Here is a 27,995-nt window from a genome sequence, read left to right as displayed (position 1 = left end):
GCCCACTCGGCTCAGGATTGGCTGAAGCTGGGCCGGCACTGATGGGCCCGGCGCGGCACGCGCAAGGGTGGGGGCGTCCCAGGAGGCCGTGGGTCGGAGCGAGGCGGGGCGAGCCCGGGCGTCCTCCCACCCACCGACTAGCCAAGGCTAGGCCGGCACCACGCGGCTCTGGATGCAGCGCGTGCTTGGGCGGGGGCGACCCGGGAGGCTTCGGGTGGAGCGAGGCGGAGCGAGCGCTGGCATCCTCCCGCCCACCAGGCTAAGGAATGGCCGAGTCTCGGAAAGAACCTGCCTGCTCCGGCTGCTGCGCGTGCTTGGGCGGGGGCGAGTCGGGAGACTTTAAGGAGGATTGAGGGGAGGCGGGGCCGGGAGTTCTCCCGCCCACCGGGCTCAGGATTGGCCGAAGCTAGGCAGGCACCGCCCCGCTCGGGCGGCAGCTCCCGTCCGCGCGGGGGCGTCCCCAGAGGCGCGTGGGGCGGGCGGGGCTGGGTTGGGGCTGGGTCTGGGCTTAGGGCGGGGGCCTGGGATGCTGCCGCGGAGCTGACTTGCTGGACTTGGTTTGTGGCAGACGGATGGCGAACGTGCGGGTCGCCGTGCGGGTCCGGCCGCTCAGCAAGAGGTGAGTTTGGGCGGGAGGGGGCGCCTGAGGCTTCGCAGGAGCTGAGAAGAGCTGGAGGTCAGCGTCTCCCGCTCCAGAGATTCTGGCGCGCAGAAACCGGTGACAAAGTGACCCGGGGGGTCGGGGTCCAGAACCCACGAAGGCCTGTCGGGACGGGACCTCAGTCGAGCTTTCGCGTTGTGTCCTGGGGATAGCGGTTCTCGAACGGCCGCGGGAGGGCTGCCGTGGGTGAGCGTCGCTGGCGTCCTGCCAGCAGGAGTTTCGAGGGACGGCGGCTCGAGGCTCGCGGCATCGGGTTGGGCCTTTGAGAAAGGCTGGGAGAGGGATGAGCATTCTCCTCTCTCTTTTGGGGGGCTTGGGTGTACCCATGAGGACTGAGGCTGAGTGTTGTGTGTTCCTGGGTGCGCATGGGTTTCTCTGCGAAGATGTGGAGAAAGCAGACTGTGAGGGCGTGAAGGGGAAATTGAGGCCCACACAGGTCGCGGTTTCTTTCTGTGTTCGACAGCTGACTTAATCCAGGACGGAACTGTTAAGTAGGGGAAGTTTTTCCAACCCCTTCCTTCTGTCAGAGCCCTCAGTGCCCGTTTCCTCGTGGCTTATTTTGATCCCGCACCTCTCATCTCAGCCCTTGAGACATCCAGTGTGCAGCCACGAACTTTTTTCTCTTTGTCACCAGATGAAGTGTTTTTTAAAGATCAAGTAGAGTTTGTTGACAGGTGGAGAGAGTGTAAAGAGCCTTCTATGTAGTAAGACCGCCAAGAGCAAAGGACTTAGACTGTGAGGGACTAACTAGAGGTTAAGTTTTGATGGGGAAGGGGTGGTTGGTGTGGAGAGCAGTGAATGGTGGGAGGTAAATCTGGCAGAGTGTCCTTTGGGGGACCAGAAGGCACATGTTGGAATTATTTGGCAAGTTTAAAAATCTCTAGGACGTAAGATAGTTTGATAATTGGGCAGAAGGATTAAGAAAGGCATTGTCTCCCATAATACAATTTGGTACTAGTGAGGATTATGTTGGTCCTCATATGGAAATGATTGTCTTTGAAAAGTCTTGTAATTGACAGACTAATGAGAAGAGCAATGAAATGGAAAGAAAGAAAAAGAGAATAGGAAGAGGGCAAAAGAGGTACACTGAAGAAAGAGGGAAAGCAGATGCCTGAACTGCTGCGTTTTGATTGGTAAATGGCGTGGGACACCTGGCTTCTTCATAACTGGATGTGGTAGCTCAGGGCTGGGGGATTTTTCATATGCGCAGATGCTACTCTGGAGGTAGCCTCTGGTATATTCTGTATTTGTAAAACTGTTCTTTTAGGGTTTTCAAGATAACAATATTGACCACTCCTAACAGTAACTTCTCAGTTCCTTGGACACTAGGAATTTATTTTTTAATTTTTATTTATTTTATTTTATTTTGTTTTTTTGAGACAGAGTCTGGCTCTGTTGCCCAGGCTAGAGTACAGTGGACGATCTCAACTCACTGCAAGCTCCGCCTCCCGCATTCACGCCATTCTCCTGCCTCAGCCTCCTGAATAGCGGGGACTATAGGCGCCTGCCACCACGCCCTGCTAATTTTTTGTATTTTTAGTAGAGATGGGGTTTCACCGTGTTAGGCAGGATGGTCTCAATCTCCTGACCTCGTGATCCACCTACCTGAGGCCTCCCAAAGTGCTGAGATTACAGGTGTGAGCCACCGCGCCCAGCTGAACACTAGGAATTTATAATAGCATGAATTAGATTAAGAAAATGATGCTGAAATTGGTTTACTTGCAGCCGCAGTAGAGAATAACATATCAAACAAAACTGAAGTGAAAAAGAAAAGCACAATTTATTTACTTTAGCTCAAGTTAAGAGCCTTGAGCAGTAAGTGGTAGGATGTCAAGACTGTAGATACCCAGGTGTGAACAGATTGTAGCAGGCTGAAGATTCAGGAGCAGATACAGATAAACCCAGTGTGGCCCTAGCCAAGAGGTCCGGATCACTTCCCTCTTCTCACAGAATCCTGCAGAGATGGCGGCTATTCTTCAGAGTGTGTTATACGGTCTTCATTGAGGCTTATCTGAATGTGGGGAATCTGGTGATTATATGGTTTGTTCCAACCTTCAAATAAGTCATTGGCACACACTCCGTTGACAAAGTCATTGGATCTGATGTGCTTGGGAAGAAATCTTACAGACAATCTGGCCCAAGCTTCTATTTTTTATTTTTCCAGATGACAGAATGGGTTGGCTTAAGTTCTAAAAGTAGTTAGAGCCAAGATTTGATTCATTAGACCTACTGCTCTTTCTGAGATTACAGAAAAGTTGCACTTGTGTCTCAAGTGCGCATTTATTCAGTAGGACTAGAGTTGACCCTCAATTTTTTCTTTTCTTTTCTTTTTTTTTTTTTTTTGGTGATGGAGTCTCACTCTCACCCAGGCTGGAGTGCAGTGGCACGATCTCAGCTCACTGGAACCTCCGCCTCCTGGGTTCAAGTGATTCTCCTGTCCCAGTCTCCTGAGTAACTGGGATTACAGGCGTCTGCCACCATGCCTAGCTAATTTTTGTATTTTTAGTAGAGAGAGGGGTTCACCATGTTGGCCAGGCTGGTCTCGAACTCCTGACCTCAGGTGATACACCCGCCATGGCCTCCCAGAGTGCTAAGATTACAGGCATGAGCCACCACACCCAGACTGACCCTCAATAAAATGATACTGCTGTATAGGAAATGGTTTTGATGTCCTCCCCTCTACCTCACAGTTTCCCATAATCAGAAATTCCATACCTCATTATGAAATTGCTGCCCCTTGTCTACCCTCAATTAACCATTGTGAGAACACATCTGATCTGCCAATACTGTAGGCTCTAGAAGACTATTTGCCCTTCAAAACTTACTCTTAACCCACTGTATAGCTTTTTTAAAAAGTTTTTCAAAGAATATGTAAAATGAGATTTGGAGTTTAATTAAAATCAGAACAGGGATACATTAAACAAACAAAAGATACTTTTCTGATTATCAATTTTTGAGACTCAAAGCATCCCCAAAACATTGGCAATCCAGCTTATTCCTGAGAGACAGCCATCACAAAAGGTTTTCACTCTGAACTATTCACATTTTTGTAGCAGAAAACAGAACAAAGTTCTGCAGACATCCTCTCTTCTTTCTAAAATGTGTTCACAAACAGGGTCTTTTCATAGTTCAAAAGGAAAACAAACAGGTTTCTTTCGTGGCCAAATGGCCTGTGACTCTCACCCTGGGATCTGATTTCTAAGAAAGTTCAGGACACCAAATCCAACCAGAAATTCCCAGGACACCAGTGGCTACTTAACTATGAGGGGATGGATGCTTTAGTCTTTCTATGAGGGGAGTCATTCTCCTGGGATTGTTGTGCCTGTCAATAGTCCCAGGAGAGGTAGGTGGGAATGCAAAAGCTAAAGGGTCAGAAAAAAGAATGAGTCTTTCACGAACAACCCATAACAAGGCAGAATGGTCCAGTTTTACAAACCACCCACTATGAACTCCAAACATGCACACCCAAAACTGGAGGGGAAAGGAAAGAGCTCCTGAGAGATGAGGAGAAACAAAAGATGGTGACATAGAACAGCAGACTCGCCTATGAACATTTCTCACCTTCCTAACACTGGAAGATGTTTAATTAGAAAGTTGCTGTTCAAAATGGTACTGAAAACATATTTAAAAATAGGTCTGTAGTCATCTTAAAAATAAAAGGTCACTTCTCAGATAAGAGGAGTGACAGATATTCTCAGATGCTAACACTTGAGGTATCTTTGATGTAAATTTGAAAAATGGCCAGGTAGAGAAAAAGGAAGGAAAGGAAGGAGAGAGGGAGGTAGGGAGGGAAATTCAGAGTATGATAGGAAAGGCAAGAAAACTGGGAGGAACACATTTTTTAAGCCCATGCTTATCTATCTCAGCAGCCAAACAAAGCAGATCCACAAAGGGAAAAAAATGCAGTTATTTTCTAAGAACATTCTGAAAATCGACTTCAAACTCAAAACATAAGGAACTGCAATCTGAGAACAGCTATCACAATGCTAACTGGACTTAAAAATGACTACTGAGACTGGGTACTCAAATGGGTCAATGCTCTTCAGAGGTCATTCTTAGGCATTATCTGACACGATACTATGATCAGGCCTTATCCACCAAGTGGAGGCCAAAGTGCCTCTATTACTTGCTATGGACCTGCTCTAGGAGCCGACAAAATCACTTGGCTTTCTTGAAGTACAAGAGGACTCTGCCAGCAACAAGATGCAGGCAGGGAGGAATGGCAGAAGAAGAGCAAGACTGGTTACCAAGGGCTCTCTTCTGATGTACAGAGTTAAAAATGACTGCACAAATGTGCTAAGTAAAAGAATGGGAAGATGAACTGTAATACCAAAGACAGAAGACATTCCTCCCAGAGGAAAGAAGGGAAGTGGACCTCAAAACAGTGTCCCAGGGTAATGCTACCAGAGTTGCACAAACTGTGCTCTGTCCCAAGGGACAAATACCTGAAGGTAAAAAGGAAAAGCAGCTCTCTTCTTATCATTTCCCCCTGCTGGTTTTAAAGACCCAAGTCCAGAATCTTGTAGCACTGAACCATAGGTGGGATACAGGGAGGAGAGGCAGAGGGTAAGGAACATGAATGGTTTTAGGCCCACCAAGCCTCTGTATCCTTTCCCCAGACTTCCCCATTTCTTCCCAAGCACAACAACAACAAGCCAGGCAGTTGTAGGTTGATATTGGATTTGGGACAAAATTGCGGGGTATGAGGGTGACTCAATAAAGGAGAGCCTAGGAGGCCGGGCACGGTGGCTCACGCCTGAATCCCAGCACTTTGGGAGGCCGAGGCAGGCGGATCACAAGGTCAGGAGTTTGAGACCAGCCTGGCCAATATGGTGAAACCCTGTCTCTACTAGAAATACAAAAAGTTAGCCCGGTGTGGTGGCACACACCTGTAGTCCCAGCTACTCGGAAGGCTGAGGCAGGAGAATCGCTTGAACCCGGGGAGGCGGAGGTTGCAGTGAGCCGAGATCATGCCACTGCACTCCAGCCTGGGAGACAGGGCAAGGCTTCGTCTAAAAAAAAAAAAAAAAAAAAAAAGAAAACTAGGAAAGCCAGAGTTTAACTGTTTTCCTCTAAGGGATGCTTAGCTCTACAGAAAATACACCAAGGGCCTTCAATCTAACTTGTTTAACGGGGAAGGGGAACAGGAGACAGGGAGAAGAAATGGTCAGATGAAGCTTATCTTCCTATCATCATTTGGCACCCAGAGGAGGAGTGGGAGGTGGAGAATGTAATGGGGACTGCTGGTATTGCCTCTTTGGTCTTTTCACTGTTGATCCTATTGGCCAAATCAGGTGCATTCAGGTGTCCCTGTTGCTGCTTTTCTTCTAATCCTTGCAGGAGAGTCAGATGTCCATCTCCAACTGGCACCACCCCCAACTGCATGTTTCTTGTCAGGGTTGTTCAAATTACTGACTTCTACTTTGGAGCCTTCACTTAAGGTGCCAGGGCTAGTGACTCCTGGGATATTGGGCAGATGGCAGGGTGGGGTCCTAGCCATGGGAGAACTGCGAAGATCCAACAGAAACTTTCTATCATAAATGATTCGAGTTCCTCCTGGTGTGGTGGAGAAGAGCGTCCCCTCGGGCGTCGTGCAGTGGTCATGAGGTAGCTGCGCGGCGTAGCTGATGACCACGGTGTGGGTGGGGAAGGCGCGGCTCTGGCTGGGCGGATGGCCGCTGCCGGCGGAGGAGGACATGGCTGTGGGCGCGGGCTCTGGGCTTTGTGTAGCGGGTAGGCGGCGGCGCCGGGCCGGTCTGCTCCGGCCCCTCGGGCGGGCGGAAAAGCGTGCTCTGCGCGCTCCTCGCTCGCTTCCTCTGGTTCCCTCGTCCTGCTACACCCCTGCCTCTGGATCTTCCAGCCTCAGCAGCGGCGGCGACGACGATGACAGGAAGCCTATATAACTTTTTTTGTTTTTGTTTAAGTCTGTAAATAGGGATAACTACTTCAATGATTTTTATGAACATTTGATAAAACAATACAACAATTTTTATTGCTCAGACCCCTGTGCTTGGCTGTCTGGTTTTTTAAAGTTTTACAAGGGGTCAGGCACTGTTTCTTACGCCTGTAATCCCAGCACTTTCGGAGACTGAGGCAGGAGAATCGCCTGAACCCAGAAGTTCAATACCAATCTCTGTCAACAAAAAATAAAAAAATAAAAATTAGCTGGGCATGGTGGCACGTGCTTGTAATCCTGGCTACTTGGGAAGTTGAGGTGGAAGAAATGCTTACGCCCAGGAGATTGAGGCTGCAGTGAGCTATGATTGCACCACTGCACTCCAGCCTGGGCAACAGAGTGAGATCCTGTCTCTAAATAAATCAGTAAATAAAATTAAATCTAAAGACCCCGGTCTCACTGTGCTTCTCCTACCCCTAGTTCTCTAGGTCACAGCCTGGGAAGCCTGAGGAAGGATAAAAAATAAGACTGAAGGTATTGTCTCAACTTTCAGGTTCTAGGCTAGGAGTAATTTAATTGATAACTTTCATTGTAGTGGAGGATGTACTAATTAATTTAATTCTCATCTGTTAACATTTTGGTCATGAGTACTTTAGCTGTGACTTTTTATATTATGAAAAAAGATAGGCATCAGGTGTGTGGGTCATCTGGATTAAGCCCATTAAAGTGAGTGTAGAGATTGTTTAGTTGTTAGCAGTATTACCAGATAACTGCAACATAGGAAGATTCTTGAGGATCTTGGCCCTCCTTCTAATTTAAGAAGATATAAGGAAAGAATTTGAGAAATATATTCTCAGGGTCTCAGCAGAGAGGATTCCAATACTTTTTTTTTTTTTGTCAATATCCATGCTCAAAATGCTACGGAAAATGAGAGATGATGCTGTGTTATATGCTGGGCCAAGGATGCTCTCTGGAGTTTCTTTTGAGAGATGAGATCTTGCTCTGTCACTCAGGCTGGGGTGCAGTATCGTGATCATAGCTTGCTGCACCCTTGAACTCCTGGGCTCAAGCAATCCTCCTGCCTCTCAGTCTTGCAAGTAGTTGGGATTATATGTGCAAGCCACTGCTCCCTGCACTCTCTAGGGTTTCTAAGCCTGACTTTAAGGTATAATTCAGAGCCTAGGCTTCGTGGTCAGACAAATATGAGTTTAAATCCTAGCTCTGCCACTGATAGCTGTGTGACCTTGGACAAGTTACATAATTTCTCTCAGCTTTAGTCCTCTGCCTGTAAAAATGATATGTTAGCAAACTATGTCAGGAGGGTATGTAGGAGGATAGCATAAGATGAAGAACAATATGTAGTGCACCTAATACAGTGCCTCACACCTAGAAGGTACTAAATGTGAATGTGAGCTGTTCCAGAGCCAAATTGTAAAGATCCAGGGAAGCCTGCCAGCTAGGGGATTGCTTGACGCGACACTTACAGCCATTTATGGAGACAGACACTTCTCTTAAGGGTACAGCAGTAGGGAAATATTTTGTCCCACTAGCACTGGTTTCAGCTTCTTTTTTCTTGATTTAAAAAGAAAAGCAACATTTCTTCTGAGTTTGGGTCTTGTTTCTAGGGAGACCAAAGAAGGAGGAAGAATTATTGTGGAAGTTGATGGCAAAGTGGCGAAAATCAGGAATTTAAAGGTAAGCCTGAAATTGTTTTTCATTTTCTTTCCACTGAGGAGCTAATATTGCTACAGGGGCTTCCAGGCTGAAGGTGTATATGTGAATGTGTTGAGAGTTGGGGAGGGAAGGGTATATAAGGGGAATAGTGGGAAGAGCTTGTGCCAATCATAAAGCAAATTAAGAAATCAAGAAGGTGGCCGGGCGCAGTGGCTCACGCCTGTAATCCCAGAACTTTGGGAGGCCGAGGCGGGCGGATCACGAGGTCAGGAGATCGAGACCATCCTGGCTAACATGGAGAAACCCCGTCTCTACTAAAAATACAAAAAATTAGCCGGGCGTGGTGGTGCACGCCTGTAGTCCCAGCTACTCGGGAGGCTGAGACAGGAGAATGGCATGAACCCGGGAGGCGGAGCTTGCAGTGAGCTGAGATCACGCCACTGAACTCCAGCCTGGGTGACAGAGTGAGACTGTGTCTCAAAATAAATAAATAAAAATAAAATAAATTAATAAAATCAAGAAGGAAGTGCAGGGCATTTGGCTGCTGCAGCCTAAGTTTTATCAAATAGGGTGCAACTGTTTGGGAAATTAGTTGGTAGATGTTTTGAAAGTAAACTCGGGATGTTTTGGGGGCAATAGTTAAATCATGCTGCAGGCAATCCATATGCTATTTAACTCACCTGACCAGTTAAACTTTGTGCTAATCTTTTCAGTTGATACCACTTTATCTAGAGACATTATTAGGGATTTTAGTATGCACCTGGTAATGCAGGGTTTATTTTAGCTATACTGAGATCCAAGCAACATCTTTCAGATCCCAGAAGGGAGTCAGTCGCTAACCTGGGTTTTGTTACAAATTCTCTTTCACAGATCTGACTGAACTTTGAGTCATGACTGGACAGACACTTGGAACTTCCTTCCATACCCCTCAGTCTCCTTAGGGCTAATTTTCTCCATCCTGTTCCTCCATTTACTAGGCAAACAGAAGATGGAGAGGTTTCTTTCTTTCTGGGCCTTGAGGAGTGGAGAGAGACTGGGGAAGCTGACCATGTGACTATTGCTATAGTCAGCTTGCAGGTGGCACTCAGCATTCCTGAGAGCTGAGGAAACTGGCAAAAGTGAGAGTTATTTGGACCCCAGTCTTCACAGTCATGCCTGCTCTCTTGTTACTCCTGTGATGTGATCTGTTTCCTCTTGTCAGTAGTTCTCTGCTAAAAAACAATGGGGACCTACCAGACTTTCAACAGGGCTCCCCAGGGACAAAGGACCTTTTATTCTTTGCTGTCTCTTATTTATATCTCTGTTGCCTAATCACTTCAGCTGCTTTGTTCTAAGATCTCATGTTTTTGTTTCTAAGAATCAGTCAAACTTTAATCTGCCTTCTGCACACCTCCCTGGCTGCTTACTTCCCTGAGGTCAGTTATCCATGTAGAATCTCTTAATCATTCTAGCAGCCTCATTCTTCTGTCATTTGTGATGGCTGGTGTCAGGGTTGTCTTTCCCCATCCAGAGTGTATAAAATAAGGCATTTTTGTGAATAACGCCATTCTCTCCAGTACCTGGAGGTCAGTGCAAGGCCAAACTCTGGCTCTACTCTCATCTACCTTGAGCAGCTAAATTGCTTCTGGCTCTTCTGTCCAATGTGATGTCTAATTGAAGGTTGAATATTCCAGGAATCTCAGTGAAAGCCCCAGGTTGATGGAGCCCGTCAGGCACCATGGCCACACTACTCACACACTCCAGGATCCTCTGCAGAAATACTTAGAAAAGAATATAGGTTGAGCATCTTAATTTGGAAATTTGAAATCTGAAATCCTTCAAAATCTGAAGCTTTTTGAATGCTGACATGACGCCACGAGTGGAAAGTTTCACAGCTGGTTTCATGTGATGGGTTGCAGCCAAAACTGTTTTATGCACAAAATTATTTTATGCACAAAACTGTTTTATGCACAAAAATGTATAAATTTATCTTCAAGCTATGTTTATAAAGTGTATATGAAACATAAAAGGATTTCATGTTTAGACTTGGATTCATCCCCCAGATATCTCATTATGTGTATATAAATATTCAGAAATCCAAAAAACTCTGAAATCCAAAAAAATCCAAAACGCTTCTGGTCCCGAGCATTTCAAAGAAGGGACATTCAACCTGTAGTGATAAGAAGATGCCCACAGCGGGAGAGGCTTTCTCTCCCAAGCTTTACCATGTCTCATATAGTTGGTTCTTATGTAGGCAGATATATGATAGGATGACAGACAAATTTAGTTCTCTGTGTTTTATTTGTATCTAATAAGATGGAGACAAAGTTTACCTTTTCTTTTTCAGGAAGATAATATAAACAGTCTCATGACCAGTCCAAGTCTCTCTAGTTATGGTAGAGGATGATCAAGTGCCACTGGCCAAATTCTAATATTATGATAGAAAGACACTGGATCCTATGTTTGATTTTAGGTGGACAGTCGACCAGATGGCTTTGGGGACTCCCGGGAGAAGGTTATGGCGTTTGGCTTTGATTACTGCTACTGGTCAGTCAACCCAGAGGATCCCCAGTATGCATCTCAAGATGTGGTAATATCATTTATCATTTTTCTTTCACTCTCTTCAGTTCTTTTTTTGTGTATAATGTTTAAGATGTTTATTATAAAGATACTTCTCAAGGTTATTATAGCACAGTTGTACAGATTGGAAGTACTCTAATTGGTACTTTAAGAAAATGTCAAAATAACCAACAAATTTTCAAAAGGAAGAAACTTCAATACATCAAGAAACCAGTGGCCTTTTCAAGGAATCATTTTCATGGTAACATTAACAAAAGAAGCTTATTTCAAATGTAATCTTATTGTGTATTCCTCATTTCTTCATAACTGGATATTCATTGGGAAATTTACATGAAATCTGAGTCCTGGCTATTTCTTATGATACTTTGGTCTGAAACTAATGATGTTTTGGTCTGAGAAATGGTAGTGAGAGTTATCACTTCCAGAAAGAACAAAGAAGGTGGGAAAAGACTGCTTGCCCAGGACATCTAAGTTGGTTAGTGTCCATTTAAGTTTGAGCCTCCTCATGATTCAGGGGGCTATAAGTTAGTTCAGGTAGTGTCCTGCTCCTATGATAGGTGAACGGCCATGTATTATGTGCAGCACAAGGGAATTACAGAGGCTAGTATCTTCTTTGAACCTTAAGCTTGTACTTGTCCTCCTAGGCAGAGTGGGAAAGGGCTAGACAGCTAGTAAGCTAGCCTGCAAGGTAGGTAGGAGGCAGGTGAATCTATCGATCTGCTGTTTGAGCAGCCAAGGCTTTGCCAGCTGAGCCTGTTGGTCACCTGTCATGTGTCCTGTGGTTCTGCTTAGCTCTCTTTCAAGTTTCCAGGGCAGCAGCAGGTCTGGCCAGTGGGTCTACAGGACCTCTCTGTTTCTCTGAAGCGGCAGTGTTGTTTGGGTTTGAGCACTGTTAAAAGCCATGTACCCAGTCCACATCACGGCCAGTAAGCCTTGCCGCATTCGCTTCGGTGGCCACAGACGGTAGCCCTTGCCCCAGCAGCTATCAGGGTGCTTTGCAAAAGTCCAAACCTAAAATTGGGAAAGCCATTTACTTGGCCTTTCATGGTTCATTATCATCATATCACATATGAAAGAAAAGACTATGGGAATATATCCTTGGGAAATACTATTGGAAATATAAATATTTTGGGGGAACCTGGATTATCATTGCCTAGGATTCTATATAACTTTGAATAAAAAGCCAAAGTATGTTTTCTGACAAGTATTTCAGTCTTTTGTAAAACTTTTTTTTGGGGGCGGTGGGTGGGGGAGATGATCTTGCTCTGTTGCCCAGGCTGGAATGCAGCATAATCTCAGCTCACTTCAGCCTCTGCCTTCTGGGCTGAAAGTGATCTTCCCACCACAGCCTCCTCAGTAGCTGGGACTACAGGTGTGTGCCCCTATGCCCAGCTAATTTTTGTATTTTTTGTAGAGACAGGTTTTCATCATGTTGCCCAGGCTGGTCTTGAACTCCTTGGCTCAAGCAATTATCCCATCTCAGCCTCCCAAAGTGCTGGAATTATAGGCATGAGTCACTGCACCCAGCTATAAAGCTTTTAATAATTATGTCAAAGGAACAACATTATCAAGTCCGAGTGACTCAGAGGAGATAGGACTGATTTTTTGCTGTTGTAGACTTCTGAAGATGATTGAATATTTCTAAATCACTGATTTAGATATTTCTAAATTTAAGTATTTCTAAATTACCCCATTCTTCCCTTCTGAAAGGAACACACAGAAATACGACCCTAGACCACGGTGGGATTTGCTGTCACAGTGGGCCTCTTCTGTTATATAAGCATCTCACCTTTGTAGTCCTAATGTGTTTGCTGTTAATGCTCAGTAGAAAAGGGCAGTGTGGACATTACCTGCCCTCCACTGAGTCTTCTCTGTCCTTTTGAATACGAGGACAGGGGCAGGTCTAGGCTTGTCTTGTGGCCCTTGATTTATTTATTTATTTATTTATTTTTATTATTTTTTTAGGCGGGGGATGGAGTTTTGCTCTTGTTGCCCAGCCTGGGGTGCAATGGCACCATCTCAGCTCACTGCAACTTCTGCCTTCTGGGTTCAAGTGATTCTCCTGCCTCAGCCTCCCAAGTAGCTGGGATTACAGGCATGCGCCACCATGCCTGGCTAATTTTGTATTTTTAGTAGAGACGAGGTTTCTCCATGTTGGTCAGGCTAGTCTCGAACTCCTGACCTCAGGTGATCCACCCACCTCAGCTTCCCAAAGTGCTAGGATTACAGGCATGAGTCACCACGCCAGGCCAGCCCTTGATTTTATATCTCAGCACTCAAGTGTGTATGAGGCATCTGGTTACTAGTGTTTGTAACCATTCCCTTGAGCTCCTCCAAGAAGAACCAGCAAAGTAACTGACTTTCGGTAAGAAAGATGGGACTCCTATAACAGTCCACAGTTGTGGCTAGATTTGTGGCATAGACAGTGGCCTTTCCGTTAGCAGAGAGTATGAGCATTCTGATAGCTGTTTGAGACCTCCCTGGCCATGGCATATGTGTGGCTGTTCTGTATGTAAGAATAATTAACTATTTTGTATAACATTTGATAAATCAGTCATCTTGGAAGGGGTGTGTGAATGTGTTAAAATTTTATATGTTTGTGTGTGTGTGTATGTGTGTATTAGTATCAATAAGCTTGAGTATCAGTTTGGTTGTGAGGCCCGTATTTTACATTTACGTGCCTTAACTGTATAACAATCTAGTGAAAGCCCAAAAGGCCATAGAGGAGGGAGATTCATAAATGTGATTTTTCTTTTGCCTGAGTTGAAATTTAGTGGAAAGATCAAATGAGATCCAGACAGGAAGCCTGTACAGAGAGATAAAACCAGTGTCTCCTGAGGTTTCTTCTGGCTTGTTTATTAATTGTCTGAGTCCCTCATCAGTCCTAAGAGGAGTTAGGATAGGAAAGAGAAGGAAGGGAACCTCTGTCACAAGCTGGAGTGCAGCCAGAGGTCCTGGAATGGTGGCAGGACTCATATCTACATGATACAATCAGAGAGGCTCTTTGCTTTAACACAGAAATTGGAGCCCAGATTTAACCCTAATCACTATGGCTCTGAGGCCACTATGGGTAGGAAAGGTGGAATCCATACAATCTTAGGACTTGGGGTGGAAAAGAATTTGGATGTAATCCAGTTTATCCTCTCCACAGCATTTTTTTTGGGAGGGGCGTGGGGAATAGAGTCTTAGTCACCCAGGCTGGAGTGCAGTGGCACAATCTTGGCTCACTGCAACCTCTGCCTCCTGGGTTCAAGTGATTCTTGTGCCTCAGCCTCCCGAGTAGCTGGGACTACAAGCGTGCACCACCACGCCCAACTGATTTTTGTATTTTTAGTAGAGACGGGGTTTCACCATATTGGCCAGGCTGGACCCCGAACTCCTGGACTTCAAGTGGTCCACCTCGGCCTCCCAAAGTGCTGGGATTACAGGTGTGAGCCACCACATCCAGCTCTCCACAGCATTAGTGATCAGATTTTGAGGGGAGGGGTCAGTCTGTTGAAGTATAATTTAGGTATAGTAAAACATTTACCTTTTTTTTTTTCTTTTCTTTTTTTTTTTTTTGAGACGGAGTCTCGCCTGTCACCAGGCTGGAGTGCAGGTGGCCGGATCTCAGCTCACTGCAAGCTCCTCACCTCGGTTCACTTCATTCTCCCGCCTCAGCCTTCCGAGTAGCTGGGACTACATGCTCACCACCGGGCCTCGCTAGTTTTTGTATTTAATAGAGACGGGTTTCACCCCAGCAGTTGTGGATGGCCCCGACCCCGACCTCGGGTGATCCGCCTGCCTCGCCTCCCAGCTGGGATTACAGGCTTGAGCCACCGCGCCCGGCCTACCTTTTTTTTAAACATTTATTATTATTATTATTTTTAATAGAGATAGGGTCTTGCTATATTGTCCAGGCTGGTCTTGAACTCCTGGACTCAAGCAATCCTCCCGCCTTGGCCTCCTAAAATGTTGCGATTATAGGCATGAGCCACCACGCTTGGCCAAATTCACCTTTTTAGTGTACAGTAACACTTTCATGTGTGTAACTGACACTATAATCAATATACAAAATAGTCTATCATCCCAGAAATTGCTTCATGCTCTTTTATAGTCTATTTCCTCAGCCCCTGGCAATTACTGATCTATTTTCTGTCCCTACAGTTTCATCAGTTCCAGAACGTCATATAAATGGAATCAAACAGTATGTAGTTGTTTGAATCTGGCTTCTTTCACTTTGCATGATGTATTTGAGATTCTTTTTTTTTTTTTTTAAGATGGAGTTTCATTCTTGTTGCCTAGGCTGGAGTGCAGTGGTGTGATCACGGCTCACTGCAACCTCTGCCTTCTGGTTTCAAGTGAGTCTCCTGCCTCTGCCTCCTGAGTAGCTGGGATTACAGGCACCTGCCACCACTCCCAGCTAATTTTTGTATTTTTAGTGGAGACGGAGTTTTACCATGTTGGCCGGGCTGGTTTTGAACTCCTGACCTTGTGATCCGCCTGCTTTGGCCTCCCAAAGTGCTAGGATTACAGGCATGAGCCATCGCACCTGGCCAAGATTCATCTTTACTTTGTGTGTGTCACATCTTCTAACCTTAATTCTTTTTTTTTTTTTTTTTTTGGAGACTGGGTCTCACTCTGTCACTCAGGCTGGAGTAGGGTGGCACAGTCACAGCTCACTGCAGCCTCAACCTCCCGAACTTAAGTGATCCTCCCACCTCAGCCTCCTGAGTAGCTGGGGGTACAGATGTGTGCCACCATGCCCGGCTAAGTTTTGTAGTTTTTGTAGAGATGTGGTCTCACTGTGTTGCTCAGGCTGGTCTCGAACTCCTGGGCTCAAGCAATCTGCCTGTGTTGGCCTCCCAAAGTACTGGGTGTTACAGGCGTGAGCCACCACACCTGACCTTCTTAATTCATATTTATTTAAATTATCTGCTCTCCCAAAAGGAATCTCATGGCTTTGGAAGCATGGATTCTGACTGTAAAGAATGAGAGAGCAAGTGCTTGGAGTACAGTGTGTCTTTCATCCCTAGGTTTCTTCTTGTTACAAAGGAAGGACTGCTCAGTAATATGGCACTGATTTCAGATATCAAAATATCTGAGGGAAATATCTAAATTTCTCTTAGTGGATATGGAGGGAGTATCTAAATATCTGACTTTAGGGGGATTTAGAGCAACATCTTAAGAAGCCATTCAGAGATAGATGTTGATAAGAACGTCACCTGATCAATGTTGGTGCTTGTGTTAATCTATTTTGTGGTGTTATAAAGGAATACCTGAGGCTTAGTAATTTATAAAGAAAATAAGTTTATTTGGCTCACAATTCTGCAGGCTGTAAGAAAGCATTGTGCCAGTATCTGCAGTTGCTGAGGGTTCAGAGAGCATCCAGTTGTAACAGAAGGGGAAGGAGACAGTCATGTCACAGCGAGAGGGAGAGAAAAAGCACACGCGCATGAGAGAGATGGGAGGGAGGCCACTCTCTTAAACAGCTCCGGTGTGAACTAATAGAGCGAGAACACACTCATTACTGTGGAGAGGGGACCAGGCCACTCATGAGGGATCTGTCCCCATGACCCAAACACTTCTCACCAGGCCCCACCTCCAGCATCGGGGGTCACATTTTAACATGAGATTTGGAGGGGACAGATATACAAACTGTATCAGTGCTGCCTTGTCATAGCCTCTTAGTATGTTAGAGTTTGAAGATAACTTATTAGTCATCTAGGCCAGAGTTTGTTGATCTCAGTGCTATTGACATTTTGACCATATAATTCTTTGTTGTGGGGGTCTGTACTGTGCATTGTATAATGTTTAGCAGCATTCCCGGCCTCTACCCACTTAATACCAGTAGCAGTCCCCAATTGTGCCAATTAAAAAAAACATGTCCAGGCTGGACGCGGTGGCTCATGCCTATAATCCTAGCAGTTTGGGAGGCTGAGGCAGGTGGATCACCTGAGGTCAGGAGTTCGAGACCAGCCTGACCAACGTGGTGAAACCCTGTCTCTATTAAAGATACAAAAAATAGCCAGGCATGATGGCTCATGCCTGTAATCCGAGGTACTCGGGCTGCTGAGGCAGGAGAATTGCTTTAACCCGGGAAGTGGCGGTTGCAGTGAGCTGAGATCGTACCACTGCATTCTAGCTAGGGCAACAGAGCGAGACTCCATCTTAAAAAAAAAAAAGTCCGGACATTAGCCACTAATCTAGGCCAACCCTCATATGTTACAGATCTGGCCATGTAACTTATGGCATTATACAGGTGGTTAGTGCTCAAGCTGGAACAGACCCAGACTTCCTTATGGTGGTCTTTTCATAGCATTGTATCATTCTCTGTCTTTTTATATTACTTTACAGCCTCAAAAGAGGTTCAAAGTTAAAATTCCTTAGTGCTTTGGCACTTCTTGGTCCTTAGTGGTGATATGCCTGAGTAAATAGATCAGGTGTCACCAGTTGGGGACTACTAGAGGACAAGTCAGCTACTGCAAGTTCTACTGAGAGGCAGCTTTATTTTTTAAATGCCTATTGGTAGCCAGATACAGTTGTAAATGTTTATCACTTCATTCACATTCTATTAGATCTATATTATTTACTCCATTTTATAGATAAGGAAACTGAGGCACAGAAAGTTGATAAGACTTGCCAGTAAGTGGTGGAGCAAGAATTCAAATTCAAGACTGTTTAACTCTAAATTTTATGTCATTTCCAGTAAACCTCACTGACTCTCAAAAAAAAAAAAAATACCATTTAGCTTACCAGTGATCTGATCATCTCTTTATATGTGTGTGTGTGTGTGTGTGTGTGTGTGTGTGTTTTGAGACGGAGTCTCACTCTGTTGCCCAGGCTGGAGTGCAGTGGCACAATCTCGGCTCACTGCAAGCTCTGCCTCCTAGGTTCACACCATTCTCCTGCCTCAGCCTCCCGAGTAGCTGGGACTACAGGCGCCCACCACCTCGCCCGGCTAGTTTTTTGTATTTCTTAATAGAGACGGGGTTTCACCGTGTTAGCCAGGATGGTCTCGATCTCCTGACCTCGTGATCCGCCCGTCTCGGCCTCCCAAAGTGCTGGGATTACAGGCGTGAGCCACTGCGCCTGGCCTTCTTTATGTATATTTCATATAATTTCTTCAACACCCTAAAAGATAGAGGATTGTATTCCCCTTTTATAGTGGAGGAAATTTAGGGTTAGAGAAGTTATATGATCTGCCAAAGTTACACAGTAAGATGTGAGTTCTAGATTTGAACACAGGATCATCTGACTGCAAAGTTCGTATTCAACACTATGCTACAGTACAAAAAGAAAACGAAGGATATGGGAAAAGAAAGAGATGGAAAACTGGAGAAGGGGAAAGAGAGAAAAAAGACTATAGTGAATGGGATGTGGTTGAGGATTGTAGCACCTGTCCTGTCCATTACTCCTTGACCCTGGTATTACCAGCTTCCCGTTTTTTTTCTTTTTCCTTTTTTTTTTGAGACAGAGTCTCACTCTGTCACTCAAGCTGGAGTACAATGGTGTGATCTTGGCTCACCGTAACCTCCACCTCCCAGTTTCTAGTAATTCTCCTGCCTCAGCCTCCTGAGTAGCTGGGATAACAGGTGTGTGCCACCACACCCGGCTAATTTTTGTATTTTTAGTAGAGACGGGATTTCTCCATGTTTGCCAGGCTGGTCTCGAACTCCTGACCTCAAGTCATCCGCCTACCTCAGCTTCACAAAGTGCTGGGATTACAGGCGTGAGCCACCGCACCCCAGCCAGCTTTCCATTCTTAAGGCAAGTCATTATTGGTCTAAATGCTCTTTTCAGTATTTGTTAATATTTGGACTTGCAGCAGCAGTTTTTCTTCAAAATTGGCCTGTATTTTTTCTGGCTTGAATCTGTATTAAAGTCAATTTTTTTCTCTGAAGTTAAACCTGGACTTGAAGTCAGTTATTGGCAGCTTACTTTAGACAAGTTGCTTTTCCTTTTTGCAATCTAGTTTTCTTCAACTCTAAAATAGAGATCATATATGCCTCAAAGAGTTACTGTGAGGAGGAAATGAAATAATTATCTAAAGTACTGGCACCTAGGCATCAAATGAGTTTATGAGTGCTGTGCCTTGGGTCCCTGCTGTGATTACCATTATCATACATAGTATGAGAGAAGCAAGGCTCATGATATTTTTCTGAGTTGAACTAGATTTGGAAACCTCTTTTCTGAATCTGGTTACTATCCCTTCGTGGACCATCCTGCTCCATTTGGAAAACTAACTTCCCTCCCTTCCTCCTGGTGAGGAACATCTGTTGGAGTGGGAGTCCTCTGCTCAAGCGTATTGTGTTTGGGTGACTGTGTGTTTGTAAAACTTTCCATGAGGAGTATTAGCTCAGCTTTACCCACCAGGGCCTGAAAGTGGCTGTTTAAAACAAATGCAGACTGAGTCAACAAAAATCATGTCTATGAACTAAAAGCTAACCGCTCTTCAAGGAAAGCAATTGCTCCTATTCTTCTGGAAGTATTTATTTTAAAATGGTCTGTTATTTAGCTAAAATACTTGTAGCGTTTCCAGACCAAAAAATAAAAAAAAGTCATGTGAGTGAGCAGGAGATTTTTGTCTGAATTCAAAACAACCGCTGTCTCCAAAACTGAAAGTATTTTAGTAGTAATATGGTTGTGCTGCTTGTTGTTTTAATATTTGTTTGATCTCCACAATATACTGAACACCAAACAACACACAGAATACATCATTACCTACTGTCAAAGAGCCCTGAGAGAGTGAGCATTCTGCATGTGATGATTCAATAAAGGAATGTTGATCCTGAGATGGAAACGCAGAGGTGATAATGCTCCATAAATACTGAACATGAGGCGTTTTACAGTTTCTGGAACATGAGAACCAGCTGATCTTTGTTTGCATTAGGATAAAAGAGAAGATTTCAGTTAAATTGCAGAAAATTGTACATAATTAGGACCCGAAGAGTAACTTGTACAGAATTTTTGAATCCTGATACATAGTAGCTAAATAGCTTGACTTTAGAATTCCAGAATGTTAATATTAGAAGACATGTTAGAGACCATTCAAGATACTTGTTTTCAAATTGAACGTCTAGAGAGACAAAGTAACAGTTACAAGTCTTTTTTATTTGTTTTCTTTTTGGCCGTCCAGAATTGTTCTTGATGTGGCTGGGAAATCCTGTTGTTTATTCTAATGGTAGGGGCCATGGACTGCAACACAGTGGTCCTAGCATAACAGGTAATGTGCCACTAGCAGAATCTCAAGGAAAGATCTTGTTCTTTAGATCTAACCTGTCCCTGACTCTGTAGTCACCTGGGATGAGGAAATTGCACTATTGCCATTCTAGTAGTATGGGGAAGTATTCCATACCTGTTGTTATGAGTTCTCTAATATGACCAGACGTGATTAGATACTGTTGCCATAAAAGCAGCATTTCTGTTTGGGAAACTCCAACCCGTTACAAAATGATAACAAGTGATCTGTTATCTGCTGCCTCAGAAAGTAAGCGGGATGAGCTGGAGAGATGAAGTGTGACCCTCACTTATTTTATGCCTCACATTTCTTGTATCTGCTGAACTTGGAGTGGGAATGAAGGCTTTGAGGAAAGGGGAAAGAAGGTGAAAGAATGACTGAAACTGAGGAGGGACCTTTGAGGAGCTAGAGGAGAGGGAAACACGAAGAACAAACAGATGAGGAGAAATTTGAGAGCTCACAGTGTGGTGGGTACTGTTAGGATTGTATCACTTTTTTACAGCAGGTATCTCCATTTTAGGGATAGGAACAGGCTCGGATTTGTTGCATTCTTGCTTAAGGTCATGCAATCAAGTGATGGAACCAGCAATCAGACCTTGACTGTGTGACTCCATGGTCCAAGCTCTCGCACGCTATACCACATACAAGTCTATTCCTGTATTTCCAGTGCTGTACATCTTCCATTATCAATCAGTGGCTATTAGATTAGTTATTCGATTAATGGTTCAGTGGATGACCAACAAGATAGGACTCTGCCTTCTTGAATGTTGCCTGTTTTGGGAAGGCCGCATAGTTTGCCTAAATTAAAGAACCACAGATGCCTATCAGTTTCCTTGTGCATCCCCTTTTTCTGATGCATGTATGTGCTAGGGGAGCTGGGGAGCATGTGGATTAGAAGCAGCATTTTCTCATGAATATTTGTAGAGCTTTGTGCATTCCATCACTAGTGCTGGTTTTTTTCCAACCAAGATGGAGACAGAAGTCAAAGGGAGAGAAGTTTATAGGAAAAAGGCTTTTTGTGCAGTAATCGGATGGGGCTCTGCAGAGCTGAGTTGTGGAAGGGAGGGGTTACCATGAGTGTTTCAGTATGTCCCTCTGCCAGCAGCACAGCTGTTTGGTTCCATAAGCATGTCCATGAGCTGGATTTTAAAGGAAGTCATTCTTCTGGCTTAATCTAACTTTTTTTTCCCCTCTTTAGAAACTTGACTGTGAATCTTTAAAGAGTAATTTTCAGACTCGTAGAAATATCTGAAAGACAGAGATTCTTGACAATGTTTGCTGCTCGTGCCACATGCCTATGCAAAAATGAACAGTGGAAACTAGAGAAATTTTTTTAAAATGTCAAAGCTTATGTGGATTTTTCCCCCTGGGAGACAAGGGTAATGGAAATTCCTTGTGGTAGCTAGAGCCCTTGAGATCCAGGCTGGAGAGAGAGGTTATCTGTAGGGGAGACAGGCCCAAAGCCTGATAGTCATTTGCAGATGGCCAAGGGCTGCCTAAGCATAAATGTAGAGTTCCTAAGACAATTGTCCTTGATGTCACCCCATTTTTATCTTACTTGGATCTGCAATGCTGAAAATTCGTTATACTCCCCCTTTGCACCTTAAACTTGGGTTTGTCCTGGGTTTAAAGCAGTTGTCTGTTGTCAGTTAATTGCTTGAGGAAGAGAAGTATGATGATGGTGATGATTACTTTGAGAGTCTTTGGACAAAATGATTTGCAAAATCATCTAAATGAGAGGATATAAAATGAACAACAGCCCTTTGAGCAAAAGATTCATATGTCCACCACAGTAGACGGGCATGCACAGGCAGACTGCTAACAGGTGCTAAATTTTCTTCCCACATACTTGCACAGTAAGCCTGTGTCCAAGTACCCTCTTAACCCCATTTCTGTAGTCCTCTGTTTGGGGGAGCCAGTGTAGCTGACCAACAAAAGGCTCCTTCTAAGTACAACATTCAGAAAAGGGTTCAGAGAAAGTATGGGGAAAGAAATGGTTTCTCTCCAGTTCTGTACTCAGCAGAAAACAGATAACAGAATAAATGAAAATGTCAGCTAATTGATTAGCTTATTTAAAATATTTTGCTTAAAGGCAATGTAAGATAATTATAAAATATTCAAACAGTACAGAAGACTATAATGTTAAAACTAGAAAAGCCTTCCCTTTCTATACCTCCCACTCATCTTATTCTCTAAAGGTAACCATTGTTGACAATTCTTTTGGTATCCTTCTAGATAGCATCTGTTTCTTATTTTTCAAAGGAGTTAGCGTATTAAGGAAATTGATTCATCTGTCATAGATATTGTAAACATTTTCCCTGTTTATACTTTTGTTTTGATTCTGTTTATGATTTGTGTGTGTGTGTGTGTGTATATATTTTGTTTGTTTGAGACAAGGTCTTGTTCTGTTGCTCAGGCTGGAGTGTAGTGTTGTGATCATGGCTCACTGTAGCCTTGACTTCCCTGGCCTAAGCAATCCTCTTACCTCAGTCTCCTAAGTAGCTGGAACCTTAAGTGTGTACTACTACTCTTGGATAATTTTGTAATGCCCAAGCTGGTCTTGAACTCCTGGGCTCCATCTTGGGCTCCCAAAGTGTTGGGATTATAGGCATAAGACACTGCACCTGGTGCATGCATATATATAGATATATAATATATAAACATTATTTATATCTATTATATAATATATATTTTTATATATATATACACACACTGGCCCAGCCTGTATATATAATATATAATATATATTGTTGTGTATATACTATTTTATATATTACATTATTGTATATATACTATACATCTATATATACTATAGAATCCATCTCAAAAAATATATGTATAATATATATACAATATATAGTATACGTACAATAATATATCTATAAAATATATATAACTATAATATATATACTATATTATATAGTATATATACTATTTTATATATTACATTATTGTATATACTATATAATATACAGTGTATATATTATAGTTATATATACTATTTTATAGATACATTATTGTACGTATACTATATATTGTATATATAATATATTTTATATATATATTTTTTTGAGATGGATTCTCGCTCTGTCACCCAGGCTAGAGTGCAGTGGTGTGGTCTTGGCTCTCTGCGCCCTCTGCTTCCTGTGTTCTAGGATTCTCCTGCCCCAGCCTCCCAGGTAGCTGGGATTAGAGGTATCTGCCCCCATGCCTGGCTAATTTTTGTTTGTTTGTTTTTTTAGACAGAGTCTCACTCTGTTGCCCAGGCTGGAGTACAGTGGCACAATCTTGGCTCATTGCAACCTCTGCCTCCTGAGTCCAAGCGATTCTCCACCTCAACCTCCCGAGTAGCTGGGACTACAAGCACCCGCCACCATGCCTGGCTAATTTTTATATTTTTAAGTAGAGACAGAGTTTCACCATGTTGGCCAGGCTAGTCTCAAACTCCTGACCTCTGGTGATCTCCCTGCCTCAGCCTCCCAAAGTGCTGGGATTACAGGTGTGAGCCACCGTGCCCAACCTCTGTGTGTGTGTGTGTGTGTGTGTGTTTGTGTGTGTGTGTTTGTGTGTGTGTGTGTAGATATATATATATATATTTTTTTTTTTTTTTGAGGCGGAGTCTTACTCTGTTGCCCAGGCTGGAGTACAGAGGTATGATCTTGGCTCACTGCAAGCTCCACCTTCCAGGTTCACGCCATTCTTCTGCCTCAGCCTCCCAAGTAGCTGGGACTACAGGCGCTTGCTACCATGCCTGGCTAATTTTTTGTATTTTTAGTAGAGATGGGGTTTCACCGTGTTGGCCGGGATGGTCTCAATCTCCTGACCTTGTGATCCTCCTGCCTTGGCCTCCCAAAGTGCTGGGATTACAGGTGTGAGCCACTGTGCCTGGCCGGTTTTTTTTTTTTTGGAAACCGAGTTTCACTCTATCATCCAGGCTGGAGTGCAGTGGCATGATCTTAGCTCACTGCAATCTCCTCCTCCCAGGTTCAAATGATTCTCCTCCCTCAGCTTCCCAAGTAGTTGATATTACAGGTCACCACCACCACGCCTGGCTAATTTTTGTAGTTTTAGTAGAGACAGGGTTTCACCATGTTGGCCAGATTGGTCTCTAACTCCTGACCTCAGGTGCTCCACCCACTTCGACCTCCCAAAGTGCTGGGATTATGTGAGCCACCGCGCGTGGCCTATACTTTGGGGTCTCTTTTAAAACTCTGTTTTGTTTCCTCAAACAGATTGAGTTTGTATTTTTGTGCCTGAACTATACTGTTTCAGAAAGTTTCAAATATACATGAAAACACCATCTTGTTTCACTACTTTTTAATGTTGGTGAGGGCTTGTTCTTTCTCAGACTGTCCTAGTTATTTTGGTTATTGCCCTTCCCCAAAATGCCTGTACTTCCCTGCTTTTGCTTATACTGGCTCCTCTTCCTAGTGTATGTTAATTCATCTCACCTCTCCAGTTTCTGTCATACAAAATACTGCTTGTTCTTTAAGGTCCAGTTAAAATGATGCTTCTTCCTTGGAGTCACCATCTCTTGAATTCTCATAGTATCTTGTTACTCCCTTGTGATACATTCTGTTTACTAACTAAAGTTAATGTCTTTGGATACATGGCTTATCTATTTTATTAGTCTGAGTGATCCTTGAGGGCAGACTAGGTCTCATCTGTCTTTGAACAGGCCACGTTTCCTAGCACAGTGACCATTCATTCATTCATCCATTCAGTAAGCATTTAGGAAGCAACACATGGGGTTTAGTGCTGCAAGGAATACAGAGTAGTAGATGTGATTTCTGCCCTCAAAAAGCTTACAGTCTTATTGGGATTACCAGGCTTTAGGTATGTAAAGATCATCAAGAATAGCAAGCATTTATTTAAGTGTTAAATGGTACTTAGAGTAAGTACTAAGGAATCCAGAGGAATAACATATCCAAAGTTTGTTTTGAATGAGTTCAGGAAAGGTCATTTTGGTTGGAGGGAGGGAACAGCTTAAAGACTCTAAGGCAGGAATGTACACATGTGTTTGAGGGGATCAGGTGACGCTAGTCTGGGTGAAACTAAGAGAGGATATAGTCACAGTGCCCATCTTTCCAAGTGTTTCAGGAGGCCAGACTCCTACATTTCAACGCTAAGCTGGTCCAGACTCCCGGAGGAGATGAAGACCAAACGGTTTATCTGGTACAATGGCAAAGTGGCTTCAGGAGCATACTGGATACTTAGCTGAGTCCAGCATATGTAGGACATGTCATCACTCCCATTCCAGGAAGCAAGAAAGGGAGGATGGGTGCTTTCCCTTAGATAATTTGGAGGAGCCATGAGGACTTTTAACCTGAGAAGAGGAAGCAGTGTATATTGGATACAAGTTTATAGGTCACAGAAAAAGCATTCTTCACTCAACAAACATTTATCTATTATATGCCAGGGATGGGCTAGGTGCTGGGTAAACAAATGAGGCGTGTGTGTGCGTGTGTATGTGAGGCAGAGACAGAGAGAGAGAGAGTTTTGCTTTGTTTCCTTCCTCCCTCCCTCCCTCCAAGTTTCGCTCTGGTTGCCCAGGCTGGAGTGCAATGGCGCGATCTTGGCTCACTGCAACCTCCATCTACCGGGTTCAAGTGATTCTCCTGCCTCAGCCTCCCGAGTAGCTGGGATTATAGGCTTGCACCACCATGCCCGGCTAATTTTGTATTTTTAGTAGAGATAGGGTTTCTCCATGTTGATCAGGCTGGTCTCGAACTCCTGACCTCAGGTGATCCACCCGCTTTGGCCTCCCAAAGTGCTGGGATTACAGGTGTGAGCCACGGTGCCCAGCCTGCTTCGTTTCTTTATCTCACTTGATACATCTGTTTTTCTACAGGAGGGTTTTCTGAGCAAAACCCTCCATTGTCAGTCTGTTAATGTATTCTTTATTTCACCTATCAGTGCAAAGATGGAGAGTGTGTTTAATTTATATCCCACAAACCCTACAGCATTAAGTCTAGTGTCAGCAGATGACCTGCAAAAAATTTACATTTTGCTCTATGGACTCTGAAGCCAATTTTATTTTATTTTATTTTATTCATTTTATTTTATTTTATTTTATTTTATTTTATTGTATTGTATTGTATTGTATTGTATTCTATTCTATTCTATTCTATTCTATTCTATTTTGACAGTCTTGCTCTGTTACCTGGGCTGGAGTGCAGTGGTACGATCTCAGCTCACTGCAACCTCTGCCTCCGAGTTCAAGTGATTCTCCTGCGTCAGGCTTCTGAGTAGCTGGGACTACAGGTGTGTGTCGCCACGCCTGGCTCATTTTTATATTTTTAGTAAAGACAATGTTTCACCATGTTGGCCAGGCTGGTCTTGAACTCCTGACCTCAAGTGATCCACCTACCTCAGCCTCCCAAAGTGATTATAGGCATGAGCTACTGCCGCCCAGCCTAGAGCAAATTTTAATTTAGTGTTTGTTTCCTACACCAAAGGCAGTCAGAGTCTTTTGTCAGGCATGGCGATAATTTGATCTGGCTTCTAGAACGTGGCTGGGTGGCTTTATCTCTTAAAGACAAAGTCAGAAATTGATAATTTACTATGAAATATTTTGGGGCATTTCCAGTTGCAGGTCTTGATGTACCTGGCTAAGGTATGTTCAAGGTAGAGGGTCATGACTGCAAGTTGTCCAAGTTCTTGGTGTTTTGAACAAAGAATTGGACAAAACGCCCAGTAAAGCAAAGAAAGAATGAAACAACAAAAGAATGAAAGCAGGGATTTATTGAAAGTAAAAGTACACTCCACAGTGTGGGAGCAGGCTGAGCACTGACTCAAGGGACCAGATACAGAATTTTCTTGGGTCCAAATATCCTCTAGAAGTTTTCCCATTGGCCACTGCAGGCTCACCTCATGTAAATGAAGTGGTAGCTTACAATCCGTCTGATTGGTTGCAGACAGAGCCTGAAGTGAAGTTACGAAAGTCACACTGCTGTGCAAACAGAGGCTAGGGTGAAGTTACAAAGTCATACTTCCATGCAAACGAAGAAGATTCGGCCGGCAATCAGCCTGATTGGTTGTAGACAGCAACCATTCAGAGCTGTGGAGTGAAGTTACAAAGTTGCAAATGAAGCCCAGACCCCCCACCCCTCTTCACCCCACCCTTGTTACTTTTGTTACTTAGGCATGTAAAGTCTAGGGTTTTCTTTTAAGTTTAGTTCTGGGAAGTCAGAGAGCCTTAGGTTCCCTGCCTCTAGACCCTGTTCTCCTGCCTCATATCCAGTATGGATCCTTGCTTCTACTTGCTGCTCTTTCTGAACTGCATTTTTTGGGACTGGAGTTTTGCCTCATATATTCTTTTCCAGGATCCGAAGTCAGAGGTGGTTGTTACAATATGTTGGCTCCAATTGTTCCGTGATTTACATGATTTACATATATTTACATAAGCCCACTTTCCAGTAAAAATAAACTTTTTATTTATTTTATTTTATTTTCTTGAGACAGAGTCTTGCTCTGTTGCCCAGGCTGGAGTGCAGCCTGCCTCAGCCTCCTAAGCTACAGGCACATGCTACCACGCCTAATTTTTGCATTTTTAGTAAAAATTGGGTTTCCCCATGTAAGCCAGGCTGGTCTTGAACTCCTGACCCCGTGATCCTCCTGCCTCAGCCTCCCAAAGTGCTGGGATTTACAGGCATGAGCCGCTGTGCCCGGCCAAAAATAGACTTTTTAGAATTGTGAGCAGGTGTGGAGGTGAGGAGGAAGCAATTTGTTTCTTTGTTCTTGTAATCGCCTGACAGGTTCTTGCCTACCGCCCCATAGAGCCAATTTACCAAGACCGTGGAATCACAATAAAGAGTTGAATAAACACAGAGCCAGCTAAGCAAAAGCCCAGAGTTTATTACTCAAATCAGTCTCCCTGAATATTTGAAGACTAGGGTTTTTTAAGGATAGTTTGGCAGGCAGGGGGCTAGGGAATGGGGAATACTGATTGGTTGGGTCTGGGATGAAATCATAGGGGGTCAAAG

At 44.0% G+C, this 27,995-nt stretch overlaps 1 protein-coding gene and 1 pseudogene across 6 annotated transcripts in view; one reads left to right on the top strand and one right to left on the bottom strand.

Annotated features, from left to right (window-relative positions):
- The first annotated feature begins 505 nt into the window (after nucleotides 1–505).
- The window catches only part of STARD9 (StAR related lipid transfer domain containing 9), a 148,516-nt gene continuing 121,026 nt past the window's right edge, over nucleotides 506–27,995 (top strand). For 5 of the 6 annotated variants that reach the window (XM_009210006.4, XM_017960559.3, XM_003900840.5 and 2 more), the window contains exons 1-3: nucleotides 506–619; nucleotides 8,183–8,252; nucleotides 10,684–10,800. In XM_009210006.4, coding sequence (XP_009208270.3) covers nucleotides 573–619; nucleotides 8,183–8,252; nucleotides 10,684–10,800 — 234 coding nt within the window. In that variant the 5' untranslated portion in view covers nucleotides 506–572. Of the gene's footprint in view, nucleotides 620–639; nucleotides 848–8,182; nucleotides 8,253–10,683; nucleotides 10,801–27,995 lie in introns of those variants that run through there. The other variant, XM_009210005.4, reaches the window with a different exon arrangement.
- Nucleotides 5,706–6,484, bottom strand: LOC103885783 (annotated as a pseudogene).

The sequence above is a fragment of the Papio anubis genome, chromosome 7, assembly GCF_008728515.1.
Source record: "Papio anubis isolate 15944 chromosome 7, Panubis1.0, whole genome shotgun sequence".
NCBI classification, from domain to species: domain Eukaryota; kingdom Metazoa; phylum Chordata; class Mammalia; order Primates; family Cercopithecidae; genus Papio; species Papio anubis.
This window is presented reverse-complemented; position numbering and strand designations above follow the sequence as displayed.